Source organism: Hemitrygon akajei, chromosome 13, assembly GCF_048418815.1.
Source record: "Hemitrygon akajei chromosome 13, sHemAka1.3, whole genome shotgun sequence".
NCBI classification, from domain to species: Eukaryota; Metazoa; Chordata; class Chondrichthyes; order Myliobatiformes; family Dasyatidae; genus Hemitrygon; species Hemitrygon akajei.
In genome coordinates, this window is record NC_133136.1 from 103,889,930 (window position 1) to 103,907,603 (window position 17,674).

At 44.3% G+C, this 17,674-nt stretch overlaps 1 protein-coding gene across 3 annotated transcripts in view; it reads left to right on the forward strand.

Moving 5' to 3' along the window:
- Positions 1-17,674, forward strand: part of fras1 (Fraser extracellular matrix complex subunit 1) — a 518,421-nt gene that overhangs the window by 248,965 nt on the left and 251,782 nt on the right. For all 3 annotated transcript variants that reach the window (XM_073065197.1, XM_073065198.1, XM_073065199.1), the window contains exons 16-17: positions 3,046-3,186; positions 14,909-15,049. In XM_073065197.1, the coding sequence (XP_072921298.1) occupies positions 3,046-3,186; positions 14,909-15,049 (282 nt within the window). The remainder of the gene's footprint in view (positions 1-3,045; positions 3,187-14,908; positions 15,050-17,674) is intronic.

Genomic DNA, 17,674 nt, shown 5'->3' on the forward strand with positions numbered 1-17,674 from the left:
AGCTCTTTATAATCACTGGAATGGTCATGGTCACTCCAATACCTGCTTTTGTGAGCCTGTCTGTTTAATGGTCTATTAATGACCTCTCAGTCGTGTTCAAGTTGTGGTAGCAGCAAATAATTTGACTAATAATGCCCACCAATCGCAAAGTAGAAATCGGGAAATGCAGCAACATATGCCAGTTAATTTTGTAATTTTAATAGTTTATGGATACATTTAATGAAGTTTTAACATCCAGTGTTACTAATCGATTTCTAGTTCATGTCTCATTCAGCTCTTCATCCAGAGCTAATTTAGTATAACTGCTAGAAAAGATATAGAAAATATGTGTTTTTTATGCAGTTATGAAATCCTTTCTTATTAACTGCTATCTATTCTCCCCCACCTCACCCAAGTAATCTTTTTATGTTTCCTATTCTTTTATATTCTATGAAATTTGCTTTTGTTATTAATTACTTGGATTAGTCACTTGCTCTAACTATTTAATTCATCTATTAGTTCCCAGAGGATTATCTTTAGCTCATGTGGAATTGAGTTTCTCCCACCCCAGTTCTCACTCCCTTCTAGTATTTGAACATTTTGCATTTTGTTTCTGGAAATTTACTTATCATTGATTTTTATTCCCATTGATCTGAGCAAGTTTAGTTGCTTTTCTTAGTCGAATATATTTCACTGTTCTCCCTCTTTTAGTTATCATGTGGTTATTGTTTCTTAGAGGAGCTTTTACCTGGACTATATCAACTTGTCCAATGAAATCTCCCAGAATTATACCTGGAACAGCATTTTTCCATGTAGGAACAAAATGCAAATGTCACAAATAGCAGGTGACATTTATTATAGACAAGATATTTCTTTATTTTTTTCCTTCAATTTGCCTACATTTCACTTCCTCATGTTCTCTATCCACTGCTCCATGGGAATGTAAATATAGGATCAGGAAAGTAGGCCACTTGCCCCTGAAGCCTTCCTCATGAATCAATATACTTATGACTAACCTGCATGAGATCGCAATCCTGCTTCTGTTCCAGCTATCCAATGTCCTCAGTTCACTGATCTTTCAAAAATGCATCCACTATCTTTAGATATCTCCTGTGATCTACCTTACACAATTCTCTAGGGTGGAGAAGTCCAGAGATTCAACAACCTCTGCAAGAAGAAATTCCTACACATATCAGTTTTAAATAAACAGCCTCTTATAACTACATCCCCTCTTTCCTGACTCACCTACTAAAGGAAACATCTTAACACCTATCTGTTGTGTTCCCAAGAGTCCCATACATTTCAATAAGATCATCCCTCATTCTCCTGAACTTTAAAGAGCAGATCTAACCTTCACAAGCTCTTCATGATCAAACAAGCCTCTTACCTTAGAATGAATCCAATGTAATTTTCTGGGGCTTCTTCCAGATTTATTATATCTTTTCAGATCTCTTCAATAGTGAGAGCAACATTGGTGTGAAAGGGACAGCCCCTTAAGCCCACCAAATCTGTGTTGTCCATCAGACATCCATTTTAAACTATACCTACCCTGGTCCATTTTATTCATATCAACTCCCCCTACCCTCCCCACAGATCCCAGTATTTATCCATTCTCTGCACCAAAATGTCTTACCAACCTTTTGGTAGGTGGGAGGAAATTGGAGCATCCAGAGGAGGTCATAGGGAGAGCAGGCAATCTACGCGCGCACACACACGCGCATTCATAATTGAATGAGGCCGAAGCTCTCCTGAGCTGCACTGTGCTACTCCATCATATCCAGTTTTTTGTCTGTTTTAACTACATTTATTTTCCAACTACAGACAAGCTAATAGGTTGTATTGAAGATTCCTCTTGGCTTGTAGGTGGTTGTTTCATTTGGAAGACCCTCAGCTTCAGGCCAGGGAGAGTTGGCGTAGAAATGACAGCCCCATTCATTGCAGTGGGGCTCTGGATGATGTGGGAAATAAAAGATAGCTACAAATATTATCTTACTGCGTTGTTTTCAATGATATTTTAATCAAGTCATAGAAAGGTACTGCCTAGAAATAGGCCCTTCAGCCAATCTACTCTGTGCTGAACCATTTAAACTGCCTATTCCCATTGATCCGCACCAGGACCAAAACCCTCCATAATCCTACCATCCATGTGCCTATCCAAAGTTCTCTTAAATGTTGAAATTCAGCTTGCATGCACCACTTGCACTGGCAGCTCATTCCACACTCTCACCACACTCTGAAGAGGTTCCCTGAAACCTTTCACCCACACCCTTAACTGTAGTCCCACCCAACCTTAGTGGAAAAAGCCTTTTCCCTATCAATACTCCTCATAATTTTGTATACTTCTATAAAATCTCTCTCAATCTTCTACGTTCCAAGGAATGAAGCCCTAACCTGTTCAGTCCCAGCAAGATCCTTTTCAATTTTCTCTACTCTTCAAACCTTATTTACATCTTTTCTCTAGGTAGATGATCAAAATTGCACACAGTATTCCAAGTAAGGCCTCGTGTTTGCATTTTCTAAACAGATTTTTGAACTATTTTATTCTTTAAGACTGTTAGTGTAGTTTTGAAATATCTGTGATATGAGACATTTAAAACTGTTCAAGTTCCTTTGATGCTGTTAAGGCACCTTATGATGGGCAATCTAACATTTCACATTTTCTCAACACTATCTCTGAAAATTAAAGAGATGCTTTATCTTTTTATAATTTAGGCAGCAAGTGCTGTGGACGGCACAACACCTGCAAGATGAACTCAGGAGCTGAACTCCTGTTAGTTAAACTCAACTCTCCTTCAAATGCTGCTGGTCTCTTGCAGCTCAAAGCATTTTTTTTTCAATTTTAGAAATTGCTAATCTATGTAACATCTTGCACCGGATAAGATAAATAGTTTTGTAAATGGGGCACAGTAACATGTTTTCATAACTATATGGATTACTTGAGGCACTGGAAAAGTGCACTAACTTAAGTCTATCAACTGCATCCATGAATGATCTAGATAATTAACTAGTGTGACTTTGCTTTGCAGTTTAATCTGTTTAACTTTGCTTGTTTTTCTTTATGTACAGCATGTGACTCATCGTGCCAGACTTGCCATTATGACGACTCAAGATGCCTGAGCTGTTCTGAAGACAGGGTTATGTACAATGGGAAGTGTGTCTCACATTGTGCTGAAGGCTTTTACAAAGATGTGGCTGGCAGATGTGCAGGTAAGAACAAATATTGAATGTAGGAGGAATAGGGCCTCCCGTTTCAACATGAGAAATGAAAACTTGAGTTACTTGTACAGTTTTCACGAAGCTCATTCTGCCAGAGCAGCTTAGGATGGTGGATTTGACCTCTTTTATATATTACCTTTTGAGTGGTGGTATAGAATTTGATATGCTTGTAGTGTCAAGACAGAAAATAGTACAAGAAAGCATATGATATTATTTAATTTGAACCCTGGAAAACATTCAAAGGAGAAACATTTCTGTCTGTTAGTTTTCTTTATATGTGATCCACATTGTGAGATTACAGCACCCCCCTCTAACTCTGATTCATTATGACTAGAATTAATTAGACAGGTGAATGGGTTTCTCTCATGTTGGAGAAGTATGTTTAGAGACAAAGTTTAAATAGAACATAGAATAGTACAGCACATTACAGGCCCTTCGGCCCACAGTGTTGTGCCGACCCTCAAACCCTGCCTCCCATATAACCATCCACCTTAAATTCCTCCATATACCTGTCTAGTAGTCTCTTAAACTTCACTAGTGTATCTGCCTCCACCACTGACTCAGGCACTGCATTCAACGCACCAACCACTCTGAGTGAAAAACCTTCCTCTAATATCCCCCTTGAACTTTCCACCCCTCACCTTAAAGCCATGCCCTCTTGTACTGAGCAGTGGTGCCCTGGGGAAGAGGCGCTGGCTGTCCACTCTATCTATTCCTCTTAATATCTTGTACACCTCTGTCATGTCTCCTCTCATCCTCCTTCTCTCCAAAGAGTAAAGCCCTAGCTCCCTTAATCACTGATCATAATGCATACTCTCTAAACCAGGCAGCATCTTGGTAAATCTCCTCTGTACCCTTTCCAATGCTTTCACATCCTTCCTATACTGAGGCGACCAGAACTGGACACAGTACTCCAAGTGTGGCCTAACTAGAGTTTTATACAGCTGCATCATTACATCACGTCTCTTAAACTCTATCCTTCGACTTATGAAAGCTAACACTCCATAAGCTTTCTTAACTACCCTATCTACCTGTGAGGCAACTTTCAGGGATCTGTGGACATGTACCCCCAGATCCCTCTGCTCCTCCACACTACCAAGTATCCTGCCATTTACTTTGTATTCTGCCTTGGAGTTTCTCCAACTATTTAGGAATAGTTCTTGTCTAATGTAACCGATTATTTCCACCGTGGAGGCTGACTTGAGTTGGAGGACATCCTCTGTCCTTTGAGGTATTTATATTCCCTCTCCTGTTTGCGTAGTGTCCAGGCTGATTTCCTGTGTGACAACAGACAGCCGTCTATATGTTTATTCATAGATGAAAACAGACAGGGGAAACTTGCCTGTGGGAAGGGTCAGCCTAGAGTTAAGATCACTTCATGAGTGGCACATGATGCTTAGGGGTCTGGATGTCCTGATTTAATGAAAAATAAAGACACTGCTTATTTTTTCTGTAGTTTATATTTCACAGTCTTAGAAACTGCATCTTTTTCTTCCCTCTTCTAAATGTGGTGAGAAATAACATTTTATAATATTTATTTTATTCCTGTTGTGGGAATTACAGACATGGGCAAACCATTTAGAGTGCTGTACCTCATTTAGAACTCACACTTCAGGGTTGAAATGACATTTGGTTGGATTTTATTTTTGTTTTTAACTGCACTACAATGCATTAACTTAATGCTTCAAATTAATTGAGATCATCAGAGAGATCATTAAGTTAGATTGCCAATCTAATCACCTGCTTAAATTCTCTGACCTGGAGATTCTGCATAACTTCACCATTGTTTATCTGGCAGATTACCACTGAAATTGATGCAATTGGTACAAAAGACCATGGAATATTAAGCACATCTTTTTAAATTTATCTTACATTTCTGCATTTTGTTATGCTAGTTTTAAAAGTATTTTGACTCAGTTCAGCTCACAAGCCAGTGCTTAAAATGGTTTATAGGTCTTTTTACTGACTTTACAAATTAAACTGGAGTATTCATCCACAAGGACATGAACAGCCAGGTTTTGAAATTAAAGACAAATCTTATGATGATGAACACGAAAATACCAAGTAAATAGTTTTTTTTCCCAAACACCTTTTAAAAATCAGTTTCAGTATTTTAATTGTCCAATTTCCTCTTCTTGGAAGTTTTGCTTTGGGCTTAGTTTGATGTTGGGCTATCAATCCATCTCCACACTCAGTTGCTGCTCAGTTGCACTGGGTCGGTGCAGAATCAGATCATGTTCTGGTTACCTATTGATGTTGTTTGATTCTGAATTAATGTGGGGGAAGCCAGCAGTGATTGCTGTTTCTCAGTGTTACCCAGTTACCATGTGTCTATGATTTGGACAACAGCCCAATGTCCTGAAACTATGGTCTGTGCAGTGCAAACACTTCCAATCAGAAAAGCATTGTTCCACCATCACCCTCTTCCTCCAGCACCAAGTCGATTTTTGCATCCGATTAGGCAGCTCACCTTGGTTCCCACTGGCTTTAACTTTACAGAGCAGCCTACTATGCAGGACCTTGTTAAATGTCTTACGGATGTCCATATCTAACAAACAATATGTACACTGCTGGTAGAACTTAGTGTGTCAAGCAGCATCAGTGGAAGCAAATTGATGGTCAGTGTTTTGTGGTGAAAAGTTAGTTAGTATTTAGAAGTGAAATGGATGGATGAGACAGTCTGGTAGGTGACAAGTAAAATTAGATACGAGGCAGGGAGGGAGGGATGATTAGATGGGTGCATCTCCTTCAACCTGCTCTGTTGCATTTAGTGCTCACAATGTGGTCACCTTTGCATTGGTGAGACCAAGTGCAGAGCAGGTGATCATTTTGCACAGCATCTGTACTCTGTCTCAGTCGGTACCCTGAATTTACAGTTCCCTCCCCATTCCCGCACCAACCGGTCTTTCCCTCCCAACCTGGCTTCATTTGCCCACTATACCCCTCTATCACCTACCAGCCTCTGCCTCACTCTTCCCTCTGGTTGAATCGTGGCTATCTTCCCTCTACACTCGCAGTTCCAATATAAGGTCTGGACATGAAATATTAACCAACCTCTTGACCTACTGAGTTCTTCCTGCAGTTTACGTTTTGCTCCAGATTCCAGAATCAGCAGTTTTGTGTAACAACATCTCCCACACTACCTTAATTGGATTTCTTCAAGTACTGTTTGCTTCACAATGGGTGATTACAAGATCTGATATTGTATGTTTGCTAGTTGGTGGAAACTCTCTAAGGCTAAGTTCTGGCCTCGTTTTATCCTAATTATGATTTGACACATTTTCCCCATCAGTAACTCAGCAGGTGTCTGTCCAGTGAGGTATTCTTGCGGCGGAACAACGAGTGTACACTTGCCCAACATGCCTGATCTGATATGTAATCATACATCGCTGTAACATCAGGGTCAATAAATCACTCTCTCCCTCTGGAATTCCTCTTTGTTGTCCTAGTTGGACTGAGTGTATGTGAAGACTAGAGTTAATATGGTCATTAAAAAACTCATACGGAGCTTTGGTAAGCAGATTATTGGCGAGTCAGTCTGCCTAGCACAATGGGGGGGGGGGGGTTACCTTGTGAGAATGGCAATGCAATCTATGCTAACAAATTCATTGTAGTGTTAAATATAGAGAGGTGCTGGAGGTGCTACAGACAGTACTGCAGATCAGGAGCTGTGCACAAACACCAGTCCGTGCCATTATCTTTCATCCTACGTCACCCACGGAGGGGGCTACCGATGGCAACCACTGGGCAAGCAGTGTCACCGATCAATGCTGGAATACAGGGCTTGGGCCTGTTTGCTGGGGATTGGCAGCTGGTGTTCACTTGTGTTGGCAGACCATTGCACTGAGCCTCAGTGTTACCAGTTATGGCGGAACCTTGTTCTGGTTCTGAGGCTTGTTGCAAATCATTGATGCTGAGTTTTCAGAGAGTGGATCTCCCCATTTAGCTTGCTCACACACTGTGAGAACTGCATTGCAAAGACTTGCACATTGGATAGGGTGAATTCACCTAGTGTTTCAAAATGCTTTGTGAAAAACACACTTAGTTATATTAATCAAAATTCAATACATCAGTATGAAGTCAGTCAAAGGACATTTATAAAACAAACAGGTTTTTTTTTATACAAGTATAGAGTATTTCAGACCTTAGCAATTTCACTCCTCTGTGGCAGATTTTGTATTTGTTAACACAGTCTGTAATTCATTAACATGGTCTGAAAGAAGCTGCAGATGGGTGCAGTTCTTGAAGACATAGTCATCAGGGACACTGCCTTTTGACATCCTGCAAGAGGAGTATTCCACTACTCTGTTGGCATCTCCACTGCTCTAACTGTACAATAGAAAGAAAGAAAAGTCAAATGGAAAGAAAAATCTACCTGCAGCCTCTGCCTCCCCTTGTCAAAGCTTCAATTCCCCACTCCGAACACTGGCCCACTCATACAATGGCCACTCTGCTTAAACCTGACTTCTTTTTATTGCCTAACTATGCACAAACCAACTTCTCCTTGGGTACTGTGACACGCAGAATTTCCCGACTGCTCCCACTCACTTCTGTTGAAACCTCTCTTCTGCCGCTCAGTCCAATGACCCTTGGGAACTGTGGCACACTGAATGGTCTGACTGCCCCCGGTTGTTTCTTTTGAAATCTCACTCCAATACGCAATCCAACATCCCCTCTGAAACTCTGGTGCATAGAATGACCTTGCACATAAAAATGCTAAATATTAAAGGAGTAGCCTGAGCAGAAACTTCAAGGATAAGCAATGTTTTTCTAAATTTCGGATACAATTTTTGCACTCAGTCATTGCAATAAAAGCAGTAACTTTAAAGTTTCAATTCTCTTATCAGCTTACACTTCGAAATATTTGCAGATCGATAAGAAGCCTTTAAAGATTTAAAGTCATCAACTTTCTGTTCAGCTTTTGTGCTTCCATCCTTGGGTGGAAAGATGTTTTTTAATGTTATTTTCAATTGATCCATCCAATGAATGATTTAGTTTAAACTGAGGCTCGAAAATGGGAATATAAAAATTGGCTATGCAAAATCCGAACACAGATCTGACGAGTTATTTTCCCACAAGTATTAGATGCAAGCAGTAGACTCCCATTAAAGCAATTAATGTCATATGATTATTGTTTTAAGAAGAATTAGACAATACAGTTAGTTTAAAATTAAATAGAAATAGAAATAATCCAATACTTTGCAGAATATTGTGCAAGTCAACAAACTTATACAGCTCTCTCTTTAAAAATTCAAGCCTTCCCTTGGAATACCCACTGTATTCCCATAATTTTAAACTTGCAAGCAAGTAGGGCTGCACTTGGGTGACCTCTGACTGATCAAATAATACATGTGAATTTAGTGTCCTTTTTGCTTTGGGCACTTGAATTCAGATCAAAATCTCTGTGCCAAAGATTCATTTGGAAATGTACTGATAAAGACTTCAAAATAAATGTAGCCTTTGGCCTGGCTGTCATATAGTTTCCATGTGGAATGGTAGGTCATGTGAGTTTCTCCACCTCAGTTGCAGGGCTTGGAATTTGAATACCATATGGTTATAAATACTGAACATAATCCTGCACATATGTATGTCTAAATAAACTATTCTACTGCCATATACTGCTTTTGGGAATTCAACTTATTAATCATGTTTTTTTCCCACAAGTAGAGTTCACCCTATTAATCTCATTTTGTATTGTTATAGTATTTGTTGAGCAAAGTCTTTTGCATTTTAGGAGGTTCCCTCTTAAGCTGTAACTAGAACAGCTAAGAGTGAGGTAGAATCCAGAGTAAAGGTGAAAAGCTTCTTTGAATAATTTTATACAGCTATTGGTAATAATGTAAATCAAATTTCTAAACTTCGTGACAGTAAGGAGGTGGAATCTAATGCAGAGCAGATTAAGTAGTAAGAGTACTGTAGTACAAATGAAAAGCATGAAAATTATGATGTTGTTTTTTATGCCTTCTAATTTTATTCTTTGGGAAAATTGCATTTGTTACTTCATACGGGAAGGGTCATGAGGATGCATGGGCCAGGAAATGCTGATGTTGAGTGAATTCACTTCAGAATGTTTTGAGAATTGTTGCCTGGTTGTGTAGGCACATTCCCTACAATGTCTAGCCCCACACAACCAAAACAACAGCATGCTGATGTTGTCACTGTCAAATGAACCGATATAATTCATACCTATCCACTTGCAAGCACTGAATTTCCATTTCCTCTTCTTCATTGCTGGCAAATTTTACTAGGCCAACTTCACATGTGTTTTACTAAAGTACTATTAACGTGTCTCCTGTTCCAATAGGGGCCCAAACACCCTTGTCTACTGCTGATTGATGATTGATTGGTTGTCCATCGTATCTGATGATGACTGTTAGGTTTGCGCAGATCTGTTGTGTCCAAGTTGTGAGCGACAGAACTGTCCACAACAAGGACGTGAAAACTGTGCTGGTTCTGGACTTGGAGCTACTGCTTTTCTTTTCTTTCTTTGTCGGGCAGTGATTAGAACTGGTCATTATCTCTCCTCCAGGTCGTTGTCACCAGCTGTCCAGCCACTTCGGTCTAGTTCACTCTGTTCCAGACATTTTGGTACAAGCCCAGCGTGTGCAATGTTAGCTTTCGCGTGGTTTTTGAACCTCTTACGGGACCTGCCTCGATTCCTCTTGCTCAGCGAAAACTCACCATATTGTAGCATTAGACACCCCCTTGGCCACACTATGGCAAATCGAACACCAGGCTGAGCTCCTTCTGGTGTATGCAAACAGAGGCTGAAATGTGAAGATCCGGTGTAGAATGTTTTTTTTTCAGTGCCTGTCTGAGGAAACAGATGAGGGTCTTTATAAAGGCTTTGAGTCAGTAGACTGGTCTGTATTCAACGACTCAGCAGTCATGCTAGGTGGGTAGGTTTGGCATTGTCATGGATTTTATTAGCAGATGTATTGAGGACTGTGCACTAAACAGGACAACCCGGCTGTTCCCAAACGGAAACCATGGATGAACTGGGAGATACACACTCCCTACTGAAACCTAGGATTGCAACGTTCAAATCACGTGAGCCCGACCTTTACAAAAAATCATGGTATTGTGGCGACCCACTTTCTGCGCAGGCGAACTGGCTCACAAATAGCCAGCGCACGGGGGGAGACTTTGGTAATGCACCTCTGACGTCATTTCCGCCCGGAGAGGGCGGGCGCTAGGGATTTAAATGCCAGCGCCGCGAAGTTTGAATAAACTAGTCTCCAAACGACTTACCGACTGCGTGTCATTATTTCAGCGCTGTGTGTAGCACATCGCTACATTGATGACCCCGACGGTCCAAACGGGATTTGGACCAAAGATGACCGACTCTTCATCTGTTCACACAGTTTCGCTAAAACTGCCGACTTTCTGGATGCTGCGACCACGCGTGTGGTTTAGCCAAGCAGAAGCCCAGTTCCAGATTCGGCAGATATCCTCTGATTCCACACGTTACTATCACGTGGTGAGCGCCCTTGATCAGGAGACGGCCATCCAGGTTGCGGATTTCATACAGTCCCCCCGGAAGAAGGCAAATATGAAGCATTCAAAGCGCTGCTCATTGGGACCTTTGGCCTTTCACGGCGTGAGCGGGGTGCCCGCCTGCTTCACCTGGACGGTTTGGGAGACAGACTGCCATCAGCATTGATGAACGAGATGCTGTCCCTGGCTGACGGACACAAGCCCTGCCTCATGTTCGAGCAAGCGTTCCTAGAGCGACTGCCCGAGGACGTACATCTGCTGCTGGCCGACGCAGATTTCAGTGATCCCCGGAAGGTGGCGGCCCGGGCAGACGTGCTGTGGAAAGCCAAGAGGGAGAGCGTGGCGCCCATCGGTCAGATTACCAGGCCACACGCCCAACAGCGGACCAGACCAGGCCTGGCAGGGGGTCACACACAACACAGAGGCAGGAGTGAGGAGGCCAGTGAACAGTGGTGTTTCTACCACCAGCGATGGGGCACAAAAGCCCGCCGTTGTCGCCCGCCCTGTAAGGGCCAGGGCCAGCTGCCGCTAATGACTATGGCAGCTGGCCACCAGGACAGCCTCTTGTACGTCAGGGTCAAACAGTCGGGACGCCGCTTCTTGGTCGAAACCAGAGCAAAGATCAGCGTCTTGCCCCCGACAGGGTACGACACCCGCAACAGGAAGCCAGGACCCACCCTGAGGGCCGCAAATGGCAGCACGATATGGACCTACGGCACCGGCACAGTGCAGCTGCAGTTCGGCGCCAGCCGGTTCACGTGGGACTTCACACTGGCCGCGGTGGCCCAACCACTCCTGGGGGTGGACTTCTTGCGAGCTCACAGCCTGCTGGTCGACTTGCAAGGGAGAAGATTGGTACATGCCGAGACTTTCCAGATGTTCTCCCTGGGTGAAGTCAAGTTGCCGGCCCCACACCTGGACTCCATCACGCTGTCGGACAATGAATTCACCAGAATCCTGGTGGACTTTCCATCAATTCTAGCACCGCAGTTCACGGCAGCCATGCCCAGACATGGGGTACAGCACCACATTCTGACCCAGGGACCACCCCTCCTAATGGATGCGGTGGGACGCGACCTGGACTTTGCCTTCATCTATTTGGACGACATCCTTATAGCCAGCAGTTGTCGTCAGGAGCATCTGTCCCACCTTCGCCAGCTCGACTCCCACCTGAGTGACTTCGGCCTCACGATCAACCCGGCCAAGTGCCAGTTCGGTCTCGATGCCATTGACTTCCTGGGCCACAGGATTACCAAAGACGGGGCAACACCTCTGCCCGCCAAGGTAGACGCGATCCGCCACTTTGCCTGGTCCAACACAGTCAAAGGCCTGCAGGAGTTTGTTGGTATGGTGAACTTCTACCACCGTTTCCTCCCCTCAGCAGCCTGTATCATGCGCCCTTTGTACACCCTGATGTCGGGTAAAGGCAAGGACATTACTTGGGACGAGGAGGCCGGGGCTGCTTTCGTTAAAGCCAAGGAAGCCTTGGCAGATGCCGTGATGCTGGTGCACCCCAGAACGGACGTTCCGACCACCCTCACGGTGGATGCATCCGACACAGCAGTCGGCGGGGTGCTGGAGCAGCTCATCGAGGGGCGCTGGCAACCCCTGGCGTTCTTCAGCAAGCACCTATGACCACCCGAATTCAAGTACAGTGCTTTCGACCGGGGTCTGTTGGCACCGTATCTGGCAATCCGGCATTTCAGGTACTTCTTAGAAGGCAGCCCTTTCACCGCGTTCACGGACCACAAACTATTGACCTTCGCGTTCACGAAGGTGTCCGATCCCTGGTCGGCTCGCCAGCAGAAATATCTGTCCTACATCTCCGAGTACACGACGGACATCCAGCATGTCTCGGGAAAGGACAACGTCGTGGCGGACGCACTCTCCAGCCCAGCTGTCCAGGCCCTGTCCCTGGGGGTGGACTATGCAGCACTGGCGGAGGCGCAGCAGGTAGACGACGAGATGCCCAGCTACAGGACCGCAGTCTCGGGTTTGCAGCTGCAGGACTTTCTTGTAGGCCCAGGTGAGAAGACCCTCCTGTGCGACGTGTCTACCGGCCAACCTCGCCCCATCGTCCCGGCAGCCTGGAGGCGGCGGGTTTTCGACTCCATACACGGTTTGGCGCACCCATCTATCAGGACAACCGTCCGGCTGGTCTCCTGTAAGTTCGCGTGGCACGGACTTCGCAAGCAGGTCAGTGAATGGGCCAGAACGTGCGCGCAGTGTGAAACAGCCAAGGTGCAGCAGCACACTAAAGCCCCGCTGCAGCAGTTCGAACCCACCCACCGGAGGTTCGACCACATTCATGTGGATATCGTGGGCCCCCTACCAGTGTCCCGAGGAGCGCGGTACCTCCTAACGGTGGTAGACCGATTCACGAGGTGGCCAGAGGCGCTCACCTGCCTCATCTGCCGATTCCTTCCCCCGAGCACTGATTGCAACCTGGGTAGCACGCTTCGGGGTACTGGCCCACATTACCTCCGACAGAGGTGCCCAGTTCACCTCCAGCCTGTGGTCGGCTGTGGCCAGCCTGTTGAGAACGCAGCTACACCACACTACTGCCTACCACCCACAGTCGAACTGACTGGTGGAACACTTCCACCATCACTTGAAGTCGGCTCTCATGGCCCGCCTGAGAGGACCTAACTGGGTGGACGAGCTTCCCTGGGTCCTGCTTGGAATTCGTACAGCGCCCAAAGAGGATCTGCACACCTCGTCGGCCGAGTTGGCCGTCCCAGGAGAGTTCATTCCAGCCCCAAGGGGGCAAGAGGAAGAACCCGCAGCAGTCCTGGACAGGCACCGTGAAAGTCTCGGCAGCCTGGTCCCCGTACCAACTTCACAGCACGGATGGACCCCGACCCATGTACCCTAAGACCTGCAGAACTGTAAGTTTGTGTTTGTACGAAGGGGCGGACACCGGGCACCGTTACAGCGGCCGTACGAGGGGCCATTCAAGGTGATCAACAACAACGGGTCCACATACGTTCTGGACATTGAGGGGAGAGAGGAGGTTTTCATGGTGGACCGACTCAAACCAGCCCATGTGGACTTGGCGCAGCTGGTCGAGGTTCAGGGACCGCGGCGCAGAGGCAGACCTCCCAAACAGAGTCTGACCCAGACTGTGGACATTGGGGGGTATATCGACGGTTCTGCGGGGGGGGGGGGAGGGGCGTTATGTGGCGACCCACTTTCTGTGCAGGCGAACTGGCTCACAAATAGCTAGCGTGCGGGGTGAGACTTTGTTAATGCACCTTTGATGTCATTTCCGCCCGGAGAGGGTGGGCGCTAGGGATTTAAATACCAGCACCATGAAGTTTGAATAAACTCGTCTCCAAACGACTTACCGACTGCGTGTCGTTATTTCAGCACTGTGTGTAGCACATCGCTACAGTACGACCACCATGTAGTCAGTTAGAGCTTGAGAATGCTGGGTGTGATATCCTTTTGTCGACCACTTAACTTTGCTTAATTCCACTTAAGTACGTTTAATATCACTCTTTTAGTTTCATTTGTTTTATCGTTTCAAGATTGTTTAGCTAGCTACTAATGAAGGATCAAATACATTTTTTTGATTTTGAACATTATTATTATTGGATTCTATGGAAGACGTGTCAACAAGGATTAACCGCCCCTCCATACCTCGTCTCTTAGCACTGTGCGTTGTTCGAGTAGCCACAACACTGCACATGTACCAATAATAAACTAACTTTACCATTTATCATTTCCATTTCTACCTTGCTGTACCTTCATTTGGAGCCTTTTCTGAAATGTTATTTATTGTACTTTATGTCACTAGTGTTCAAACAGCTGTGTTTTTTTTGGCATGTTTTAAATGTGATCAGTAAAGGATGGGGCACTCTAAGTAAATTGTGAGGCACCCTGCACTCTCCGCTGTTGTGTGGGTAGGCTTGTACTATTCCTTCTCTTTCATTACACCTTTTGGAATGGTGCCATGTTGTAAAGTCTGTGTGGAAAGGAAAAGCTTTCAAAGCTATGGGAGAAGGGCAGATAAGTGAGAGTCATTAGCAAATTTGTAACAGCAGTAGTACAGAAATAATGGGCTGCATATGCTCCTGTGTGGTATGAACGTTTGGTTGTGTAACACGATCTCAGTACATTCATTTCTGTTCATGGGTTTTCTACTTAACCAGTTGCTTCCTCATTCAGCTCCTCTGATTTATGTGTTTACAGCTGTGTCGTTCTCTTGTTTCAGCTTGCCACGTATCCTGTGCAACCTGCGCTGGCTCTTCCCCTGTGCTTTGCACCTCCTGTGCCAAGCAGCATGTCCTACACAAAGGCCAGTGTCTCTCAGCCTGTCCTGAGGGATTTTACTCTGCACATGGAACATGCCAAGGTATGCAGTATGGTTGTGGAAGTATGCTACACTGTTGTTTTTTGGTTGCAGCTGAAGCAGTCCTCATTACAAAGCCTTTGCTGGATCACAAATTCGTTTATCTTCCAGCTATTTCATATTGGTTTTATTTGCTTTAAATACATGTTAAAGTTTGCAGTAGATTCCATAAACCTTTCATTATTGACTCAATGAGACTAATTTTGACCCAATAGTAGTAATGATTTCCAAAATTGCGAATCAAACCATGAGCACCCGGTTGTGGTTAAGGTGGCTGACCAATCAGTCTTCAGACGGTTAAATCTTGAATGCTTGCACACTTACAACTGGAGTTATGGATGCTGCTGGCAGAGTTAGCTCACTTCTCCACAATGTGTAACTCCGCTCACTAACTACAAGACCAAAGAGGTGGATGAGTCGCACTACCTGTATGGGAGAAAGCCAGACTGAGAATATCTGGGATCCAGTGAAGCACTACAATTACAGTTCAGAAATAAGGTAAGCGTAGTCAGTGTGATGGGGCTACAATATAGGTCTCCCAAAAGCCAGCAGGAGCTAGAGGAACGGGTATGTAAGCAGACCAGAGAAAGGTGTGTAAACAACAGGATTGCTGCCGTTGGTGACTTACGTTTTCCTAAAGTGGACTGGGATGTCCTTCACACCAGAGGCTTAGATGCAGCAGAATTTGTTAGGTGACTCTAGGAGAGTTTCTTGAAATGCATTATAGATAGCCCAACCAGGGGATAAAGTCCTAACCTATTCAACCTCTGGTTCTCAAGTTCCAGCAGCATCCTTATAAATTTTCTCTATATTCTTTAAAACATTGATATCTATTGTGTATGTAGGTGACCAGAACTATACACAATACTCCAAGTGTGGTTGCACCAACTTCTTGTACAATTTCAATATAACATCCCAACTCCTGTATCGATCGATACTTTGATTTCTGAAAACCAATGTGCCAAAGGTGTCTTTATGTCCCTATCTAACTGTGGTGCTATTTTCAAGGAATTAAGGATCTTTACACCTAGATTGCTCTGCTGTACCTCACTCCTCAGTGCCTGACCATGGACCGTGTAACTCCTACTCTGGTTTGTCCATTTCAAGGCACAACACCTCACACTTGTCTGCATTAAATTCCATCTTTCACTGTTCTGCTCATTTCTCTAGCTGGTGGATAAGGTGGTGGAACAGATGCGAGTGCTAAATTACAGGAAGTCTTATTACACCAGTATTGGGTAGGAACTGGGGAGAGTAGATTTGGAGCGGCTGTGGGTTAGTCCACATCTGATATGGTTGTTTAAAGACTCTGATCAGAATTAGGGACTGAATGTTCCTGTGAGGAAGAAAGATAAAGATGGCAAGGCTCATGAATTTGATGGAGTCTATCTCGGATTACTAAGGAGGTTGCTGAGGCCTATCAGAGACCTTTATATCCTTTCTAGCCACAGTCAAGGTCCCAAAGGACTGGAGAATTGTTGTGGCTCTGTTTAAGAAGGTACTAGGGATAATCATGCACTTACATCAGTGGTAGGGAAATTATTGGAGAAGATTCTTAGGGATAGGGTTTATTAATATTTGGAAAAAACTTGGACATATTAGTCAGAAACAAGAGAAAAAAATCTGCAGATGCTGGAAATCCAAGCAACACACACAAAATGCTGGAGGAACTCAGCCGGCCAGGCAGCATCACTGGAAATCTAAGCAACATACACATATTAGTCAGCAGGGTTTTGTGTGGATGTGGGTAGTGTCTTGTGAACTTGGTCTGAATTCCTTGAGGAAATAACAAAGATGAATAATGAGGGTTGGGCCGTGGATATCGTCTACGTAGATTTCAGTAAGGCACTCAACATGGTAGGCTGATCTAGAAGATAAAGGCACATAGAATCCACAGTGATGTGTTAGACTGGTTTCAGTATTATGGAAGACAAAGGGAGGGAGGTTATGCTGATTAGAGTCTGTGAACAGTGTGGTTCTTCAGGAATCAGTACGGTGACCTCTGCTTCTGAGATATGTATCAATAAATGATTTGGATTGAAAATATAGGTAGGCTGATTTGTCAACTTGCAGATGACACAAACATTGGCAGAAATGTACACAGTGAGGAAAGTTGTCAAAGGATACTGCAGGACAGTGATCATGTGGAAATATAAACAGACAAAGAGCAGATAGACTTTAATCCGTACAAGTGTGAGGAGTTACGCAGTCATATGGAGAAAAGTAGACAGTAAATTTCAAGACCATTCAGAGCATTGATATTAAGATCACAGAGGGATCTTGGGGTTCAAGTCTATACCTCCTAGAAAGAGCAACTTTGGTAGATTAGTTGTTAAGAAGGTGTATAGCATTATTACATTTATTGGGCAGGGTGTTGCGTATAAAGTTTGGAAATCATGTTACAGCGATATCAAACGTTTGGTTAAGCCTCATTTGGAATGTTGAGTGCAGTTCTGGTCTTTGCATTTCAGAGAGCAAGTAGAGGCTTTGAAGAGTGTGCAGAAGTGGTTCACTAGGATGTTGCTTGAATTAGAAAATGTTAGCTATAAGAAGAGGCTGGGCTAACTTGGACTATTCTGCTGGAGTGCTAAAGCTGAGAGGTTGACCTGACAGAGTATATGAAATTGT